Source organism: Suncus etruscus, chromosome 9 (assembly GCF_024139225.1).
Source record: "Suncus etruscus isolate mSunEtr1 chromosome 9, mSunEtr1.pri.cur, whole genome shotgun sequence".
Classification (NCBI taxonomy): domain Eukaryota; kingdom Metazoa; phylum Chordata; class Mammalia; order Eulipotyphla; family Soricidae; genus Suncus; species Suncus etruscus.
In genome coordinates, this window is record NC_064856.1 from 18980448 (window position 1) to 19000946 (window position 20499).

Genomic DNA, 20499 nt, shown 5'->3' on the forward strand with positions numbered 1-20499 from the left:
AACCAGACCTCCCCAGAACCTATGAGTGAAATTTAAAACTGCAAGGTGTTTGAAAGAAATTCCTCCATGGAAATTTGAAATTCTATTTGAATTGAAAAAAATTCCTTGGGCTAGGGAGATAGTGCAAATGGTAGAGCTTTTGCCTTATACATGACCAATCCAGGTTTGATCCCTGGTATTTCATATGGTTCCCTGAATACTGCCAGGGAATTCCTGAGTGCAGAGCCAGGAGTAACCTGAGCATTTCTGGGCTTACTAAAAATACCAAAACTGAAAAAAAAAGTTCTCCATGGTACAGAGAGATGATGAAAGGAATTCTCAATCTTTATTTGCCTCTGAGAAAAAACTAAATTACCAAGAGAAGTAGTAATTATGACCCTCTTCTTCACATGAGTTTTGAATTCATATCTAACCATCTGCTTACAGTTCAGAAATAAGAAACCAGATGATAGCCAAGACATAAATTATTGACTCTTGATACCTTGGAGGAATCTAAAAGAATATGTTTCTATTCTAGTTATTCAGTGGTACAGGAACTAGTTCCATGTTAAATGGGAGTGTTCATTGAGAAAGATTCCTTGAAATAAGCTAATTAAAAAGCTAAAATTGGAGCTCGCAGTTGGACCCAGCAGAGCACACATGCCAGGAAAGCCGTCCCTCTGTTTTTCTGGATCCAAGCCTCTACCAGAGAGGACCTTTTGCATTGACTTACTCCAAGAAGTGATCCCGGCACCCAGGCGACTCAGCAACGGTCTGCATGCAGGGCAGATTGCTCTGCATTTAATATGCTGAAACTAGAGGATGCTCCACATCAGCCTGACATCGACAGGAAATGCACAGAATCCAGAGTCTTTAAATATAAGTCTGATACCAACTATAGCTAAGGTGTGCAAAAGTTTCACCGGGACCTTGAGAATGACTGGAGTTGAATAGACTGGTGTGCCTGGAACCCAGAGTCTGTCTTGTGCTGATAAACTTCTGGGGTGAGGCCTTTTTGTGGTCAGGTCGGGGACTTTTTTTCCATTTTCTCCATTTTTCTGGACCTGTGCGGGCATTGGCAATTGCCACTATCACACCTTTACTATCTATCTATCTATCTATCTATCTATCTATCTATCTATCTATCTATCTATCTATCTATTTTGCTCTTGTCCTTTGGGGAAAAATACAACTTACTGTAGTAGAGTGCCTTCTAGAGTGCAGGTGGGGGATGGGGGGAGGGGTGATGTTGCACTGGTGGGGGGGGGTGTTCTGGTTGTGACTGTGGCCCAAGTGTGATCATGTTGCTTGAATGGAAAAATATATTTAATAAAAAAAGCTAAAATTGTTTTAATACATATATAAAATTAGGTCTGGAACATATCCTTTGCATGCTGGGACCCTGAAGTCAACACTGCATGAGTCCCTGTTCCTGAGTACAAGACCCTGAATACAAGGTGCCTTGTACCTCGGAGTACCTTGGAGTAGCCTCAGAGCTTACCAAGTATGACCCCAAATACACACATAACACACATAAAAGATCAATGAATTTTATAAACTTTACAATAAATAGTGATATGTAGTTTTTTTAAATTTCCCCTCCCTGAAGGAATCAGTTTTAATTATTACACTTATTCCTTTCATGTTTATCTTCATAGCTCCAAATAACCTTATATATATTTTTTTATTTTCTAGTTTAAGTCTTTTTTTTTTTTTTTTTTTTTGGTTTTTTGGGTCACACCCGGCGGTGCTCAGGGGTTACTCCTGGCTGTCTGCTCAGAAATAGCTCCTGGCAGGCTCAGGGGACCATATGGGACACCGGGATTCGAACCAACCACCTTTGGTCCTGGATCGGCTGCTTGCAAGGCAAACACCGCTGTGCTATCTCTCCGGGCCCTAGTTTAAGTCTTACTTATTGAGTTCTACTAAGAAAAATCAGATTTTATCTCCCTTTCCTATCTTTCCTCACCTCCACAGCACAGCCACATTTTCTCATATATAGTTATATGTTAATTTTGCTTAGCTCAGTAGTCTTTTATATTGCTGTGTATACACATCAGAACTGAAAAGTTAGTAAACTTTTTCTTTTCATGTACAACATTTTATTTCATCTACACATTACTAACTAAACCCCAAATGATCCACCAGCTGACAATTATTCCTCAATTATTTAATTAATATAAAGTATGGCATCAATTTCCTCTTCCTTTCTGTCCTATCCTATATACTAATCCCAGTTTGGTTGGCTACCTTCTATGCCTGTAGCTCAACTGTCATCTTTGTGCTCTGCTTCATTATCAACAGAGGGATCTTACTTCATGGTTTTGATTTTTTTTTTAGTTGTTTTTTTTTTGGGTCACACCTGGCAGCGTTCAGGGGTTATTCCTGGTTCTATGCTCAGAAATCGTTCCTGGCAGACTCTGGGACCATATGGGATGCTGGGATTCTAACCACCATCCTTCTGTGTGCAAGGCAAACGCCCTACCTCCATGCTATCTCTCTGGCCCTAGATTTGAGTCTTAATCCTCTTGAATCTTTTCAAATCTGCCTTCTCTTCCTTGGTTTATTCACTTGTTTTTGAGGAGTAGATGCTATATAGTAACTTTGGGGTAGAAGAAAGATATGGAATTATTTACTTGTGCTTTTTTGGGGGGAGAACATATCATTGCTTAGGCCCTTCTCCTGGATCTGTGCTCAGGGATCACTCTTGATGGGCTCTGGGGGATATATGGGTCACTAGGGATTAAACCCACGCCAGCCATGTACAAGGCAAATGCCCTACACACCATACTATTGCTCTGGCTTCTGCCTATTTCTTTTAAAAACCTATCTTTAGTATTTTCCTATGCCATTTTACAAGCTGCAGTTTTAAAATTCACTTCTATGTTCTGATCTCTGTGATCTGCTTGTCCTCAATTTTTCGGTTTAATAATTGGAGTCCTTCAGATATCTGAGACAAAGAGTCATACCAGTAGTTGGTGCTTGGGGGGAGATGTGTGGTGCTGGGAATACAGCTGGATAGGGTGTATACTAGGAAGTGCCTTAAGTGCTGTATCTCCTACTAATACCAATTTGTTTTTGGTGAAACAGAAGCAAATTAGATGCTGTCCAGTTGCTGGAAGGTACCACCCAAGGTCTGATTTTGTTACTCAGATATCCATCTGGGGTTTTCGAGAAAGACAAGGCTTTAGGTGCATACCTTGACTTGCATGTGGCAGACCAGGTGATCCCCTAGCATCATCACATGATCCCTTGAGTATCTTGGGGAACAGCCCTGAAGTTCCCTCATCTGCAGTACCTCAGCCACAGAGCCCTCCACATTGAACCACAGGACTTGTTGACCAAGAGGAACTGAACACTGATTGGGAGACCTCCTTTACCCCAGTAAAGAACAAGAAGAAACAACAACAGGGAATCAGATATCACCTTGCCTGGTCCTATATCTTGCTGTTGAGTTTCTACTTCCACAAGTTAATACTACATGATCTGGGGCACAGCTGGTAGGGTGTTTGTTTGCTTTGGTGAACGGGGGTATGATCATCAGCATCCCTTCTGGTCCCCTGAGCCCACCAAGAGTGGTTCCTGAGTGCAGAGCCAGGAGTAACCCCTGGGCATCGCCAGATGTGGCTCTAAAACAAAACAAACAAAAACCACATGACCAGTCTTATTTGTGCACTGCTGGGAGGCCCAGGGGCTCCTACTGGCGATACCCAATCAACTTGGTGGTTCAATTCTAGGTCCAAGGATGCAGATGTCGTGCTGCACAGGCCCCTCCAGTGTTGGGGTTACACAAATCACCCGTTAGATACTGGGGGCCTTTAGGGCCTCACCCAGCGGTGCTGGGGGGATGGCGGGAACATATGGTGCTGGAAATCGAGGCATATGGCTTGACTCCTGTACTATCCAGTCCTTTTTTTTTTTTTTCTTTTTCTTTTTTGGGTTACACTTAGTAGTGCCTAGGGATTCCTTCTGTTCTTTTAGAAATTACTCCTGGCAGGCTCGGAGGACCATATGGGATGCAGGGGATGGAACCCAGGTTTGTCACAAGGAAGGTAAACACCCTACCCACTGTACTATGGCTCTGGCCCCTATTCAGTCCTTTTTATAAGAAACAAAAATCAGTGTTTGTTAGCCCTATGCAGTCCTTTATTTTGAGAAACAGGGCCCGGAGAGATAGCACAGTGGCATTTGCCTTGCAAGCAGCCAATCCAGGACCAAAGGTGGCTGGTTCGAATCCCGGTGTCCCACATGGTCCCCCGAGCCTGCTAGGAGCTATTTCTGAGCAGACAGCCAGGAGTAACCCCTGAGCACCGTCGGGTGTGGCCCCAAAACCAAAAAAAAAAAAAAAAAGAGAAACAAACACCAGCTAGTGTTTGATATCTCAGTTGAGAAAAGGTAATATGTGGGAGTTAATACATATATTTTAAAACGTTATTTGTTTTATCAAATAGGACCACATAGAAAAGTGAACACATCAAATGTAGATAGAGTTCCCCCAATTCCTCAAAAAAAAAAAAAAATAACATCAAAGATAGATCCTGGTCAAGAACTTAACAGCACCTCTACCTCAACCTTAGGGTACACTTTTCTTCTAGGAAAAGCGACATAAGCAGGAGGAGGTGGAACCAAGGGCGAATGAAGGTGAATAAATAACCCAGGATAAAGGCGAGGTTAAGTCGCGCGGGGATAGCGTCACCGGAGGGGGTGGGCGGGGCCTAACTTTGAAGAACAGCGAATCAGCAAAGAGGCTGCTGGGCAAGGGGCGGAGACTTGGAGGCTTTCGTCACGCGCCGGGCTGAAACTTCTCGTCGGCGCGAACGACGTACGTCGCTCAGGGCGGGTCCAGCGGGCGTTCCAACATGGCGGCGCCCAGTGCTGCGGGCCAGGCTCCCAATGTGTTCCCCTTCCGTGACGCCCGTGCTGTGCCGGACCCGGTGCTGGAGGCCGGCCCGGCGGCACACGGGCCATTTCCGGTACCACTCATACTGGACAACGGGTCGTTCCAGGCCCGTGCCGGCTGGGCGTGCCCCGGACCGGACCCCGGGCCCGAACCGCGCCTGCAGTTCCGCGCTCTGTGCGCCCGCGGGCGTGGAGGGGCCCGGGGCGGGACAGGCCCGCTGGTGGGCAACGCGCTGGGCAGCTTGGAGCCGCTGCGCTGGATGCTGCGCTCTCCCTTCGACCGCAACGTGCCGGTCAACCTGGAGCTGCAGGAGCTGCTGCTTGATTACAGCTTCCAGCACCTCGGGGTCTCCTCACAGGTGCGTGAGGCTTCAAGGGAGGTGGGAGGACCTGTCCAGGTTCTCGAGACGAGCAGGCTTTCCAGATGCTCTCTTTGGAATGCTCTCTTCCTATTGAATCAACCACTTATATCGTACACCAGTTAGATATTCAGCTTCCAAATGAGTGTAAGCTCTGCTAGGGGCTATAGAAGTGGGGGAAAGATGTCCTTTTCTCACAGAACCTATATTTGACATATGTGCTCAGGAACAAGCAGTGTAGAGCTTCGACTGTGTGAGGCATTTCCCCCTCCTGGCTTTTGTAATGCATTGGTAAGCATAAGACAGAACTTGTGCTTAAGAAACTAACATCAATATATCGTAGTGTGAAAAAAAAAAACAGGCAGTATGTTATGGCATGCTATAGTGACAAAGTCAGGAGACAGACAGTGCAGTGTCTGTCAAGTGTAAATATCAAACCTAGACTTGCTGCATAGCATGTGCTCCAGCCCTTGGAGTCATCTTTCCAGGCGAAGGTGGTAGATTTTGTGGCAAGCTAGATGAAGGGGAAAGGGAGCTTATTTGTTGGCTTTTTGGCTTTGCTTTTGTTTTTGAGGCCACACCAGCTCTAGTTAGGGCTTACTTCTGACTCTGTGCTCAGGGATCACTCTTATTGCAGCTCACCGGACTATTATGGTGACTATATGGGGTTGATTGAGCCTGGGTTTGTCCCATGCAAGGCAAATGCCTTATCAGCTGTACTGTTTGGCTCAGAGCTTTATTTTTCCAGTAAGATGAACAGAATTGGAAAGGTGATGTTTGAGCAAGACATTGAAAGAATGATTGAGGGCCCGGAGAGATAGCACAGCGGCGTTTGCCTTGCAAGCAGCCAATCCAGGACCAAAGGTGGTTGGTTCGAATCCCAGTGTCCCGTGCCTGCCAGGAGCTATTTCTGAGCAGACAGCCAGGAGTAACCCCTGAGCACCGGCGGGTGTGGCCCAAAAACAAAAACAAAAACAAAACAAAACAAAACAAAAAGAATGATTGAGGAAACAAGCCATGACAATATCTGAAGGAATAATATTTCAGACAGAGGGAACAGCCAGTGAGAAGGCTCTAAAGCTGATATATGGCTCGATCCTAAATGCTGGACAGCCAAAAAGGAGAAGAGTAAGATGTCTGAGCTGATGAGAGGTAAATCACACACCATAAAGACATTATGTTGACGGAAATGGGGAATTCAGGAGGGTGTTGAGCAGAGGACAGGCATAGCTTATGTTCTGAAAGGATCACGTATAGCTGTCTTATGAAGCTGCTGTCACAAATTACAGGGTAGAAACAGGAAAACAGATTGCTGTTGCAGTAATCCATGTAAGTGACTTAGGTGAAGGAGTTATTAGATGTAGTAAGAAATAGTTGGATTTTGTTTTTGTTTTGGGGCCATACCAGGTGGTGCTCAGGGCTTACTCCTGGCTCTGCTCAGGGGCTCTGGCAGGGCTCAGGGGATCATATGTAGTACTGGGATTGAAACCAAGGCAAGCACCATATCTACTGTACTATTGTTAGATTTTAGCAGTACTTTGAAAATAGAGCCACCAATGATTTGCTGTCATATTGGTACTTGATTTCCCTTAAAGTGACTTAATTCTTGGAAGGGACTATGTGACCATTGAACCTGGGGCTCTTATGTACTCCAACATTTTGAACCATTGATTTCCCTTAAAGTGACTTTTAATTCTTGGAAGGGACTATGTGACCATTGAACCTGGGGCTCTTATGTACTCCAACATTTTGAACCATCACTTCAAGCTTGTAGTAACGTTACTTTCTTGTTATTAGAAATGGCTTTTTTTTTTTTTACTAGAAGTGAGGATTTGGGGGCACCCACACACATATTATGAAAAAGTTGTTTTTTCCTTACTTATTGGTTTGCTCTTTTCTGTCAAAGTAGGGCTGTGTCGATCATCCCATAGTTTTGACCGAAGCTGTGTGCAACCCATTGTATTCAAGACAAATGATGTCTGAGCTTCTGTTTGAGTGCTATGGGATTCCTAAGGTCGCCTATGGAATTGACAGCCTCTTCAGTTTCTACCACAATAAGCCAAAGAACCTGATTTCAAGTGGACTCATCATCTCATCAGGATACCAGTGTACACATATTCTACCTGTCTTAGAGGGGAGGTGAGTTGTGTGTCTGCCATGTGACTATTGCTTTGAGAAGCATTTTTGAAACATTTATTTTCCATTAAAGACCAAATATGGGACCTTTGGGCTTCACTCTATCCCACCTTACTGTGAGGCTTGGGCATGTCACCTCCTATCCTTGTCACCTCCTTAAAGAGGTTGGACTAGATGACCTAATATTTGAGAATCTGAGGTTTCTGATTTGTGATGAGATGGCTAACACAGCACCTAACTTGGGTTAGGCACTTAGTAAACATGGTTTTGAATAAATTATTTGAAGAGATTTAATTTTATCTTTATATTCTGGAACCTAATTAAAACATTATTATTATTATCATGATTGCAATGTCTGGGACCGAAACCAGGGCCTCATACTTGCAAGGCCAGCACTCTTTTACTGAGCTACAGCTACAACCCCAGCCCAGTACATTTTTATTTAAAAACACTTTGATCACTGTTGTTTAGACTTCTGTTTCCAAATCCACTGGCTGACACACAGTAGTACATATTTATAATGTTTCTGAGATGAATGAGGGTAGTTCCTGTCAGGTCTAAAATAACTTCTTTAATTAGACTTTTTTTTTTTTTTTTTTTGGATTTTGGGTCACACCCAGCAGCGCCTAGGGGTTACTACGCCTGGCTCTACACTCAGAAATCGCTCCTGGCAGGCTCGGGGGAACCATATGGGATGCCGGGATTTGAACCACAGTCCTTCTACATGCAAGGCAAATGCCCTATCTCCATGCTATCTCTCCAGCCCCCTTTAGTTAGACTTTTATTGTCTAGTCCTCAGAAACATGCCAGTGAGGCTTCTCATTGAAAAAGAGGATGTGGGGGCCGGGCGGTGGCGCTGGAGGTAAGGTGCCTGCCTTACCTGCGCTAGCCTAGGAGACGGACCGCGGTTCGATCCCCCGGCGTCCCATATGGTCCCCCAAGCCAGGAGCGACTTCTGAGCGCATAGCCAGGAGTAACCCCTGAGCGTCACCGGGTGTGGCCCAAAAACCAAAAAAAAAAAAAAAAAAAAAAAAGAAAAAGAGGATGTGTAAATTGGAAAAAAAAGCCTTGCTTTGGAATTGAGTGTCCTATATGTAAAGCCGGGAAAAATTTGTTTCTCACGGTTTCCAGTGGATGAAATGAGATAATGTGGGTCACGAACTTTATGAAATGTAAAGAAGTCTGAGTATGTGAATGCTGTTAAATGTAATGAGAACCTATATGGAACATTTCTATAAGAAATTTTCTTTTTCTCTGGGAGGGGAGGCATACTCAGTTGTGCTTAGGGCTTACTCTTAGTGGCTGTGCACTCAGGGATCACTCTGGCAGGGCTCAAGGAATTATATGTGGTGCTAGATATCCAACAGAGTCAGCTCTGTAATACTGTCTCCAGCCCAGGTTCTCTTACATTTCTGGAAAAACATGTAATGGAAGAAATAATATTTAGACATTACCAGAACAACTTTTAGTATACTGAGGTCTCTATGTAATCCTGTCAGAATTGGCATAAATTAAATAGGTTCCCATAATTTTCGCTGAGAAAAATTGTTTCACTGGAAGCTTTGCATGAGTGAGGCATTCCATCCAAGTATATTCTGTTCTCTGCTGGCATCCTCTGGTGAATTGAGGTAGTGTACCCTCAGCACCTTTCTAGAGCTCTGCTATGCTTCACATTAAGGAAACATGATTCCAGTTTTCTGCAACATCCGTTCTTGTGAAAAGAATCTTCTCTTTGAGGGAGATTACACTCAGCCCACATATGCAGGCTTGCTCAATATATTTACATCAGAAACGTTTAGGGAAGGGATTTGCAAAGCATGACTGAAACTAGAATGACCTTAGAAGCTTTCAAAAGGCAGATTCTTTTTTTTTTTTTTTTTTGGTTTTTGGGCCACACCCATTTGACACTCAGGGGTTACTCCTGGCTATGCGCTCAGAAGTTGCTCCTGACTTGGGGGACCATATGGAACGCCAGGGGGGATCGAACCGCGGTCCGTCCTAGGCTAGCGCAGGCAAGGCAGGCACCTTACCTCTAGCGCCACCGTCCGGCCCCGAAAAGGCAGATTCTTTATTTTTTTTTATTTTTTTGGGGGGGTTACTCCTGGCTAAGCGCTCAGAAATTGTCCCTGGCTTAGGGGGGGGGCATATGGGACACCAGGGGATTCAACCGCGGTCCTTCCTTGGCTAGCGCTTGTAAGGCAGATACCTTACCTCTAGCGCCACCTCACCAGCCCCTGAAAAGGCAGATTCTAACAAAATCACAGAGCAGAAGAATTTGGAGAATTGTCCCCAGATAATTTTAGGGTGCTTAATTCCAGTACCACAATTTGAAGACTAAGAGCCCAACCCACATTGGGCTTTTTTTTTTCCCCATTGTTTTTCCCATTGAACCTCATTTCTTCTTGCCTCTTTCTTGAAATTAGATGGTCACATGATCACATGGTGGGCATAGATAAGGAATTACTTCACTGGGATAAGAGATTAGATTGATGAGTTTTAAGGTCGATTTTAGCTGTAAAATATCTCCTCAGTTGATCATTTTCTTGCTTATTCTTTTACCTTAATCTTTTTGAGGGGCTTAAGAGCAACTGAGCTAATACAGTGGCTTACACATAGGTAACCCAGTTTTAGCACTGCATATGGTCCCTCAAACCCTGCTAGGAGTGATCCCTGAGCATGGAGCCAGGAGTAGCCCTGAGCACTGCCACGGTTGATCTGAAAAAAAAAAAAAAAACCCACAAAATTATCTTAGCAATCCTCCCACTTTTGCCCATGGTGCTCCATGTTCTCACTAGATTGTCCACTTTTCTTCTGGATTGCCAAGCTGGAATGCCAACCTTCTGGGTTTCACGCTGTTTTCCATTTCTTGGTTGTAGGTTAGATGCTAAAAACTGCAAACGCATCAATCTTGGAGGGAACCAGGCAGCTGGCTACCTGCAGCGCCTCCTGCAGCTCAAGTACCCTGGCCACTTGGCTGCCATCACTCTCAGCCGCATGGAGGAGATCCTGCATGAGCACAGCTACATCGCTGAGGATTACATTGAAGGTAATAAAGGGTTTCTGCTTGCAGCTTTTGGATGTCGTGCACTAGAGGTTCCTAAATTTAGTTAGCTTACAATCCCTTTTTAGGGGAAATACAAACAAAGTGTTTCCCCATTGAAATCTGTCACCTGTGAGTGAACAGAAAATGCCCCCTCCCCCAATTGCATTTGAGGTCCTTCAGCTGCTCTAGCGATCATTCCAGCACCTCCTGGGGGAGGGGGTATCTCTCACTTGGACAGAAACAACTGTCGAAACTCTTAGAGGGTTATATTGTTCTCAGAAAACTCTTAGCATCCCCTTCTTTTAATTTGTTGTTGTATTGTTTTTAGTTTGTTTTTGTTTTTTGGGCTATACTAGCCTGTTCGCAGAGCTTATTTCTGGCTGCTCAGGGATCACTCCTGGCAGGTTCAGTGTTTCCTGAACCTCAGGGAACCCCTAGGCTGCCAGGGATCAAAACTGGGTTCCCACATGCAAGACAAACACCCTACCCACTGTACTGTTACTCCAGCCCTACCTTTTCTTTCTTTTCTTTTATTTTTTTTGGTTTTTGGGTCACTCCTGGCTCTATGCTTAGAAATCGCTCCAGGCAGGCTCAGGGGACCATATGAGATGCCGAGATTTGAACCACCATCCTTTTGCATGCAAGGCAAATGCCCTACCTCCATGCTAGCTCTCTGGTGCACCTTTTACTTTCTTAAACTGTTTATTAAACCAATAAATTTCATGTAGATTTCCTTTTAAAATTTGTTTTGTCTAGAGACTGGAGAGATAGTCTAGACTGGGTAAGATCCTTCTTGTTTCACATACAGCTGTCCCCAGTTCCATTCACCAGAACCACATATTACCACATGTTGTTAACCCCTAGCATTGGGGTCAACTCCTGAGCACAGAGCGAGGAGTAGCCCCTGAGCATTTTTGGGTGTGCCATAACTTCTCCTAGGTAAATACGTTTTTAAAAATTAAAAGCAGTCGTTTTGTCTCATTTAGTCTTTTATTTTTATATAAATGTAACATTCAGCTTTTTCAAAGTTACTCAAAAGTTTTTTTGGTGTTTTGTTGAAAGAACATTACAATTGTAAGTCAGGATCCAAAGCACATGCTTTGCATGTGGGAGGCCTGGTTTGACCTGGATACTGCATGGTTCCAAACACTGCTAGGAGTGAACCTCAAACACTGCTGGTGTGCCTTAAACAATTTTTGTTGGCTACACACAACAGTGTTCAGGGCTTACTCCTGGGTCTCCAATCAGAATCACAGGGGGACTAATGTACCTGGACCTGGTTTGCCAAGTACAAGGCAAATACAAATACCCTACCCACCATTCTATCACTCTAGAGCCCCAAAGTAAATTTTTTTTTTAATCTAAAAATTTTTTGGTTTTGGGGTTATACCCTGTGGAGCTCAGGGATCACTACTGGCAGTATGATCCGGATCAGCTCTGATTTTTTTATGGATAAATCCCATTTGCTTGTGTCTATTGCTGGAATCAGTTTGGTAAAATTTTGTAGCATTTTTGTGTCTATTAATGAGGGGGTATAGATTTAAAGCTTTCTTTTTGGTATCATTTGGACCTTTTTTGGTATCAGGGTGATGCTGTTCTTGTTAAATTACCTGGAAAATGTTTACTCTTCTACTTTCTAGAAGGGATTGTATGAATAATTATGATACCTTTTTTTCTTTTTTTGAAAAAAATTTTTTTTTTTTTAGACATTTTAGGAATGAGTAGTTTGGGGCCTATCTTTCTGGAATTTTTTTTTTTTTGCTGAATTTCACTGTGGTCTGAGAGCTTTATTTTTCTTTCTTTTTTTAAATATATTTTATTTATTTAAATACCTTGATTACACACATGATTGTGTTTGGGTTTCAGTCATGTAAAGAACACCACCCATCACCAGTGCAACATTCCCATCACCAATTTCCCAAATCTCCCTCCTCCCCAATCAACCCCTGCCTGTACTCTAGACAGGCTTTCTATAACCCTCATACGTTCTCATTATTAGGATAGTTCAAAATGTAGTTATTTCTCTAACTAAACTTATCCCTGTTTGTGGTGAGCTTCATGAGGTGAGCTGTAATTCCTAGCCCTTCTCTCTTTCGTGTCTGAAAATTATTATTGCAAGAATGTCTTTCATTTTTCCTAAAACCCATAGATGAGTGAGACTGCGTTTTTCTCTCTCTCTCTGACTTATTTCACTCAGCATAATATTTTCCATGTACATCCATGTATAGGAAAATTTCTTTTCTTTTCTCTTTTTTTATTTATTTATTTATTTATTTTTATTTTATTTTATTTAAACACCTTGATTACATACATGATTGTGTTTGGGTTTCAGTCATGTAAAGAACACCACCCATCACCAGTGCAACATTCCCATCACCAATGTCCCAAATCTCCCTCCTCCCCACCCGACCCCCACCTGTACCCTAAACAGGCTCTCCATTTCCCTCATACATTCTCTTTATTAGGACAGTTCAAAATGTAGTTATTTCTCTAACTAAACTCATCACTCTTTGTGGTGAGCTTCCTGAGCTGAGCTGTAACTTCCAGTTCTTTTCTCTTTTGTGTCTGAAAATTATTATTGCAAGAATGTCTTTCATTTTTCTTAAGACCCATAGATGAGTGAGACCATTCTGCATTTTTCTCTCTCTCTCTGACTTATTTCACTCAGCATAATAGATTCCGTGTACATCCATGTATAGGAAAATTTCATGACTTCATCTCTCCTGACAGCTGCATAATATTCCATTGTGTATATGTACCACAGTTTCTTTAGCCATTTGTCTGTTGAAGGGCATCTTGGTTGTTTCCAGAGTCTGGATATGGTAAATAGTGCTGCAATGAATATAGGTATAAGGAAGGATTTTTGTATTGTATTTTTGTGTTCCTAGGGTATATGCCTAGGAGTGGTATAGCTGGATCGTATGGGAGCTCGATTTCCAGTTTTTGGAGGAATCTCCATATTGCTTTCCATAAAGGTTGAACTAGACGGCATTCCCACCAGCAGTGGATAAGAGTTCCTTTCTCTCTACATCCCCGCCAACACTGTTTGTTCTCATTCTTTGTGATGTGTGCCAATCTCTGTGGTGTGAGGTGGTACTTCATAGTTGTTTTGATTTCCATCTCCCTGATGATTAGTGATGTGGAGCATTTTTCATGTGTCTTTTGGCTATTTGTATTTCTTCTTTGTCAAAGTGTCTGTCCATTTCTTCTCCCCATTTTTTGATGGTATTAGATGTTTTTTCTTGTAAAGTTCTGTCAGTTCCTTGTATATTTTGGAGATTAGCCCCTTATCTGATGGGTATTGGGTGAATAGTTTCTCCCACTCAGTGGGTGGCTCTTGTATCCTGGGCGCTATTTCCTTTGAGGTGCAGAAGCTTCTCAGCTTAATATATTCCCATCTATTAATCTCTGCTTCCACTTGCTTGGAGAGTGCAGTTTCTTCCTTGAAGATGCCTGTAGTCTCAATGTCCTGGAGTGTTTTGCCTACATGTTGTTCTATATGTCTTATGGTTTCGGGTTTGATATCGAGGTCTTTAATCCATTTGGATTTTACCTTCGTACATGATGTTAACTGGGGGTCTAAGTTCAATTTTTTGCAAGTGGCTAGCCAGTTGTGCCAACACCACTTGTTGAAGAAGCTTTCTTTGCTCCATTTAGGATTTCTTGCTCCTTTATCAAAAATTAGGTGATTGTATGTCTGGGGAAAATTCTCTGAGTATTCAAGTCTATTCCACTGATCTGAGGGCCTGTCTTTATTCCAATACCATGCTGTTTTGATAACTTTGTAGTAAAGTTTTAAGTTTTAAGTTGGGGAAAGTAATTCCTCCCATATTCTTTTTCCCAATAATTGCTTTAGATATTCTAGGGTGTCTATTATTTCAAATGAATTTCAAAAGTGCCTTATCCACTTCTTTGAAGAATGTCACTGGTATCTTCAGAGGGATCGCATTAAATCTGTACAATGCTTTGGGGAGTATTGCCATTTTGATTATGTTAATCCTGCCAATCCATGAGCAGGGTATGTGCTTCCATTTCCGTGTGTCCTCTCTTATTTCTTGGAGCAGAGTTTTGTAGTTTTCTTGTATAGGTCCTTCACATTTTTAGTCAAGTTGATTCCAAGATATTTGAGTTTGTGTGGCACTATTGTGAATGGGGTTATTTTCTTAATGTCCATTTCTTCCTTATTACTATTGGTGTATAGAAAGGCCATTGATTTTTGTGTGTTAATTTTGTAGCCTGCCACCTTTCTATATGAGTCTATTGTTTCTAGAATCTTTTTCATAGAGTCTTTAGGGTTTTCTATGTAGAGTATCATGTCATCTGCAAACAGTGAGAGCTTGACTTCTTCCTTTCCTATCTGGATTCCCTTGATATCTTTTCTTGCCTAATTGCTATAGCGAGTACTTCCAGTGCTATGTTGAATAGGAGTGGTGAGAGAGGATAGCCTTGTCTTGTGCCAGAATTTAGAGGGAAGGCTCTTAGTCTTTCTTCATTGAGGATATTTGCCACTGACATGTGGTAGATGGCCTTAACTATATTGAGAAAGGTTCCTTTCATTCCCATCTTGCTGAGAGTTTTGATCAAGAATGGGTGTTGGACCTTATCAAATGCTTTCTCTGCATCTATTGATATGATCATGTGATTTTTATTTTTCTTCTTGTTGATGTTGTGTATGATGTTAATAGATTTACGGATGTTAAACCATCCTTGCATTCCTGGGATGAAACCTACTTGATTGTAGTGGATGATCTTCTTAATGAGACATTGAATCCTGTTTGCCAGGATTTTGTTGAGGATCTTTGCATCCACATTCATCAGCAATATTGGTCTGTAATTTTCTTTTTTGGTAGCATCTCTGTCTGGTTTAGGTATCAAGGTTATGTTGGCTTCATAAAAGCTATTTGGAAGTGTTCCCGTTTTTTCGACTTCATGAAAGAGTCTTGCCAGGATTGGTAGTAGTTCCTCTTGGAAAGTTTGAAAGAATTCATTAGTGAATCCATCTGGGCCTGGGGTTTTGTTTTTGGGCAGATATTTGATTACCATTTTAATTTCATCAATAGTGATGGGGGTATTTAGATATGCTACATCCTCTATATTTAACCGTGGAAGACTATAAGAATCCAAGAATTTATCCATTTCTTCCAGGTTCTCATTTTTAGTGGCATAGAGTTTCTCAAAGTAGTTTCTGATTACCCTTTGAATCTCTGCCATATCAGTAGTGATCTCTCCTTTTTCATTCCTAATACGAGTTATCAAGTTTCTCTCTCTCTCTTTCTTTGTTAGTTTTGCCAGTGGTCTATCAATCTTGTTTATTTTTTCGAAGAACCAACTTCTGCTTTTGTTGATCTTTCGGATTGGTTTTTGGGTTTCCACTTCGTTGATTTCTGCTCTCAGCTTTGTTATTTCCTTCTGTTTTCCTATTTTTGGTTCCTTTTGTTGAGCACTTTTTAATTCTTTGAGCTGCGTCATTAAACTATTCAGGTAGGCCCCTTCTTCCTTCCTGATGTGTGCTTGCAAAGCTATAAATTTTCCTCTCAGTACTGTTTTTGCTGTGTCCCATAAATTCTGATAGTTTGTGTCTTTATTATCATTTGTTTCCTAGAAAGTTTTGATTTCCTCTTTGATTTCATTTCGGACCCACTGGTTGTTGAGTATGAGGCTGTTTAACTTCCAGGTGTTAAAGTTTTTCTTCTGTGTCCCTTTGGAATTCACATATAATTTCAGGGCCTTGTGGTCAGCGAAGGTAGCCTGCAAAATTTCTATCTTCTTGATATTATGGAGGTATGTTTTATGTGCCAGCATGTAGTCTGTCCTGGAGAATGTCCCATGTACATTGGAGAAAAATGTGTATCCAGGTTTCTGGGGATGGAGTGTCCTACATATATATATATATATACACTAGGCCTCTTTCTTCCATTTCTCTTCTCACGTCTAGTATATTCTTGTTGAGTTTCACTCTGGTTGACCTATCCAGTGTTGACAAAGCCGTGTTGAGGTCCCCCACAATTATTGTGTTGTTACTGATCTTATTTTTCAGATTTGTCAACAATTGTATTAAATATTTTGCTGGCCCCTCATTCGGTGCATATATGTTTAGGAGAGTGATTTCTTCCTGCTGTACATATCCCTTGATTAATACAAAATGTTTATCTTTGTCCCTTATAACTTTCCTGAGTATAAATTTGCATCATCTGATATTAGTATGACCACTCCAGCTTTTTTATGGGTGTTGTTTGCTTGGATAATTTTCCTTCAGCCTTTTATTTTAAGTCAATATTTGTTCTGACTATTCAGGTGCGTTTCTTGTAGGCAGCAGAAGGTTGGATTGAGTTTTTTGATCCATTTAGCCACTCGTGTCTCTTAACTGGTGCATTTAGTCTGTTGACATTGAGAGAAAGAATTGTCCTGGGATTTAATGCCATCTTATATCGAAATTTGGTGTGTCTTTTGGTCAGTCTTGTCTTAAATTAGGTCTTTCAGTTTTTCTCTTAAGACTGGTTTTGAGTCTGTAAAGTTTCTGAACTGTTGTTTGTCTGTGAAACCATGTATTTTTCCGCCAAACCTGAAAGTGAGTTTTGCTGGGTACAGTATTCTAGGCGAAGCATTTATTTCATTGAGTTTTGTCACTATGTCCCACCACTGCTTTCTGGCTTTGAGTGTTTCTGGTGACAGGTCTGCTGTAAATCTCAAGGATGTTCCCTTGAATATAGTTTCCCTTTTTGATCTTGCTGCTTTTAGAATTCTGTCTCTATCTGTGGGATTTGTCATTGTGACTAGGATGTGTCTTGGGTATTTTTTCTGGGTCTCTTTTGCTTGGAAGTCTTCGGGCATGCAGGATTTGATCGCATATATTCTTTACCTCTGGAAGTTTCTCTTTAATGATGTTCTTGACCGTTGATTCTTCCTGGAAATTTTCTTCCTGGGTCTCTGGGACTCCAATGATTCTTAAGTTGTTTCTGTTGAGCTTATCATAGACTTCTATTTTCATCTGTTCCCATTCTTTGACTAATTTTTCCATTGTCTTTTCATTTGCTTTAAGTTTTTTTTCCATTCTCTCCCGCTGTATGGAGTTATTTATCTCATCTTCCACAGCTTCAATTCTATTTTCAGCTTCCGTTAGCATGCTGGAGAGCGTATCCATTTTGCCATTCAATTTGTTTATTGATTTTTTCAGGCCTGTTATTTGACCTGTTATATCAGTTGGGAGTTTTGTGATTTCTGTCTTCCTATTTTCTTGGTTCTTATTATTGTTCTGTTCAACTCGATCCATGGTTTCTTTGAATTCTCTGAACATCTTCCATATTTCTTGTCTAAACTCCTTATCTGACAGATTGATTAGTTGGTTGGCCGTTTTCTGGTCATCAGAATTGTCATCTTCATTCTCTATTTCTTTTTTTTTTTTTTTTTTTTTTCTTTTGGTGCACCGTTCCTGGAGGTACTGCAATACCAGGTCGATGCGTGGAATGGACGGAGCAAGCTCCTATTCCAGTTCCTAGTGCCAAAAATCCATTTAATATATTGTCGTCGGATAGACGACGTATCAGATATTAAACTGATAAGAACAGATACTACACTTGATCTTAGCCAAAAGGCCGAGAAGCGATCATTCTCTATTTCTGATGCTGACCTGCATTGTTTCCCATTGTCACACTTGTATTGTAGGTTTTTCTACGTGTTGTGGTGGTATTCATTGGCTAAATGATGTACACGGCCACGCTCCTCTGGCTCCGCCCTTTCTGGGTGGGTCGACTTGCCTCCAAGGAAGGGGAGCCCTCCGTGGATGAAGCCTCACACAGGATCAAATCTTAGGCACGAGCACGCAGCAGAGAAGACAGTCGGGGAGAGATGCTGGGCTTCAGTGATCCAGCTCAGTTCTTAGTGTTATTTTTTTCTTCTTGTTGCAGTGGTGTTCTTTCCTTAGAAAGAGTGCAATGCGTGTAGCAAAGTGGAGTGGCCATGCTCTTCTGGAGCCTCTGGGAGAGCAAATTTTCTGTTCCCTTTTCGGCCCACTCCCAAGAGGTTTAGGAGACAGGACAGGAGACATACACACACAGGCAGCACTCACAGTTTCTCACGTCGGGCCCCACTGGCCAGCGTAGATTTTCTTTATTTTTCTTTTTATAAAATTGTGAAGGTTTATTTATGATCTGGGTGAGGTTTGCTCCGCAGAAGGTACATACACACTTGAGTAGGGAGAGACTGGCCTGCTGCCTATAGGAATCCTCTGATGTCATGCTGGGAGGTTGCTGGTGCAGTTCGGTTCTGTATCTGTGCATTTTTTGAAAGATGATTGTGAATTTCCTGTTTCTCCTTTCCAATCTTCCTGTGTTTTCAATTCTTTCCGATTCTTCAAGTATCTGAAGCTCCTTTGTTAGGTGCATGTTTAGGATTCCTTGGTCTTCTTTGCAAACTGACCTCTTAAATTATATAGTGTCCCTTTATGCCCCTTGTCATCTTGCCTTTGATGTCTACTTGGACACAGTAGAACTGCTTCAGAGTTGTTTTGATGGGTACTTTTATGGTCTGCCTCTTTATCCCTTTAATCTTCCTGTGCCATTACAGTGAAAATGAGTTTCTTAATTCATTCTGTCTGTCTTGATTTTTTAATTGGTTTTGTTAAGATCATTTACAATTAATTTAATTACTCATATGTTTGGACTCAGGTCCACTCTATTTGTTTGGTCCTCTTTTTGGTTATTTTCTTTTCTATGTAGCCCTCTTTTGTATTACTGAACTTTTTCTTTTTTGTGAGAAACTTTATTTAATGGGATAGACTAGCCTCCTCTTGAGTCTATCAAACTATGTTAGGCTCTTTGTGGCTCAGGGTTGCTCCCAGTGACACTCAGCCCACCCTGCAGGTACTCACAGATATGACTCTATAGCAGGGTCTAGTGTGAGATCTGCTCAGCCCTGACGTGCCCAGGAGTACAAGGACCATTCTGGCAGTATTCATAGGTCATGCAGTGCCTGGGATTAAACTGAGGTACTCCCACCTCTGGTATCCCCCTTAGCTACTCTAGAATATATTTTATTCTCTCAGCAGAGTGCTTTTTTGTTTGTTTGTTTGTTTTGTTTTGTTTTTTGGGGGGAGGGTCATACCTGGCAGTGCTCAGGGGTTACTCCTGGCTCTATGCTCAGAAATTGCTCCTGGCAGGCTTGGGGGACCATATGGGATGCCGGGATTTGAACCGCCATCCTTCTGCATGCAAGGCAAACGCCCTGCCTTCAGGCTATCTCTCTGGCCCCTCAGCAGAGTGTTTTAAGTGCTGCTGTAAAACAGGTTCCCAAACTTTGCTTCCACCCCCTTTTCAAAAAAGAAAATCACTTATCACCCTCCTTAAAATGTCCCTTCTGCAAGCAAAGATACCTGGAATGCCACCCCAGGGTAGAATAAGGCTCTATTCTCCAGCTCCAGTGGGGTTCCTAAGTGCTCGTAGGTATGTCCCAAAAACCAAAAAAGAAAATGCTCCCTAATTGCACCTTGATCCTTGGGGTTCTTCCAATGAATTCCCTCCCTCTTCCTTTTAGGGGTGGTATTGCCCACTTTGCTCTAGGGATTCAGAGTTGCTACTTCACTGCCTGAGTGGGGAAGGACATGTGCCACCAGCTGCTCCCAAGTCCTTTCTCCCATGTGATATGTCTGAGCCATTCTTTACCCAGGCAGCCAGAGTATCATGGCTCACTTTCAATTGTCAGACATAGTTTTTGTTTGTTTGAGGGGGCCACACCCAGCAGTGCTCAGGGCTTACTATTGGCTCTGGGTTTCGAGAATCACTCCTGGCAGGCCTCAGGGACATATAGGATACTGGGGAATCTACTTTGGGTCAGCCTTTCCAAGGCTTGTGTCTTAGGCCCTGTGTTCTCTCTCTAGCTCCTATCATTTTTGTTGTGCTTTTTTTCCCTGAAGTGCCAGATTTCTGTCTGCTGTCTACACTCTGTGTGTGTATGGGTGGTGTGTGTGTGTGTGTGTGTGTGTGTGTGTGTGTGTGTGTGTGTGAAATTTCTGTCTGCCGTCTGAACTCTGTGTGTGGATGGGTAGGGTGTGTGTGTGTATGTGTGTACACACTCTATTGACCGGGTGTG

At 42.3% G+C, this 20499-nt stretch overlaps 1 protein-coding gene and 1 non-coding gene across 2 annotated transcripts in view; one reads left to right on the plus strand and one right to left on the minus strand.

Annotated features, from left to right (window-relative positions):
• The first annotated feature begins 4838 nt into the window (after window positions 1-4838).
• The window catches only part of ACTR5 (actin related protein 5), a 33767-nt gene continuing 18106 nt past the window's right edge, over window positions 4839-20499 (plus strand). The window contains exons 1-3 of the mRNA XM_049780529.1: window positions 4839-5237; window positions 7147-7376; window positions 10250-10419. Of these exons, the coding sequence (XP_049636486.1) occupies window positions 4839-5237; window positions 7147-7376; window positions 10250-10419 (799 nt within the window). The remainder of the gene's footprint in view (window positions 5238-7146; window positions 7377-10249; window positions 10420-20499) is intronic.
• LOC126019521 (U2 spliceosomal RNA) lies at window positions 17830-18020 on the minus strand. The gene has a single exon (XR_007499194.1). It is a non-coding gene; the product is annotated as a U2 spliceosomal RNA (small nuclear RNA).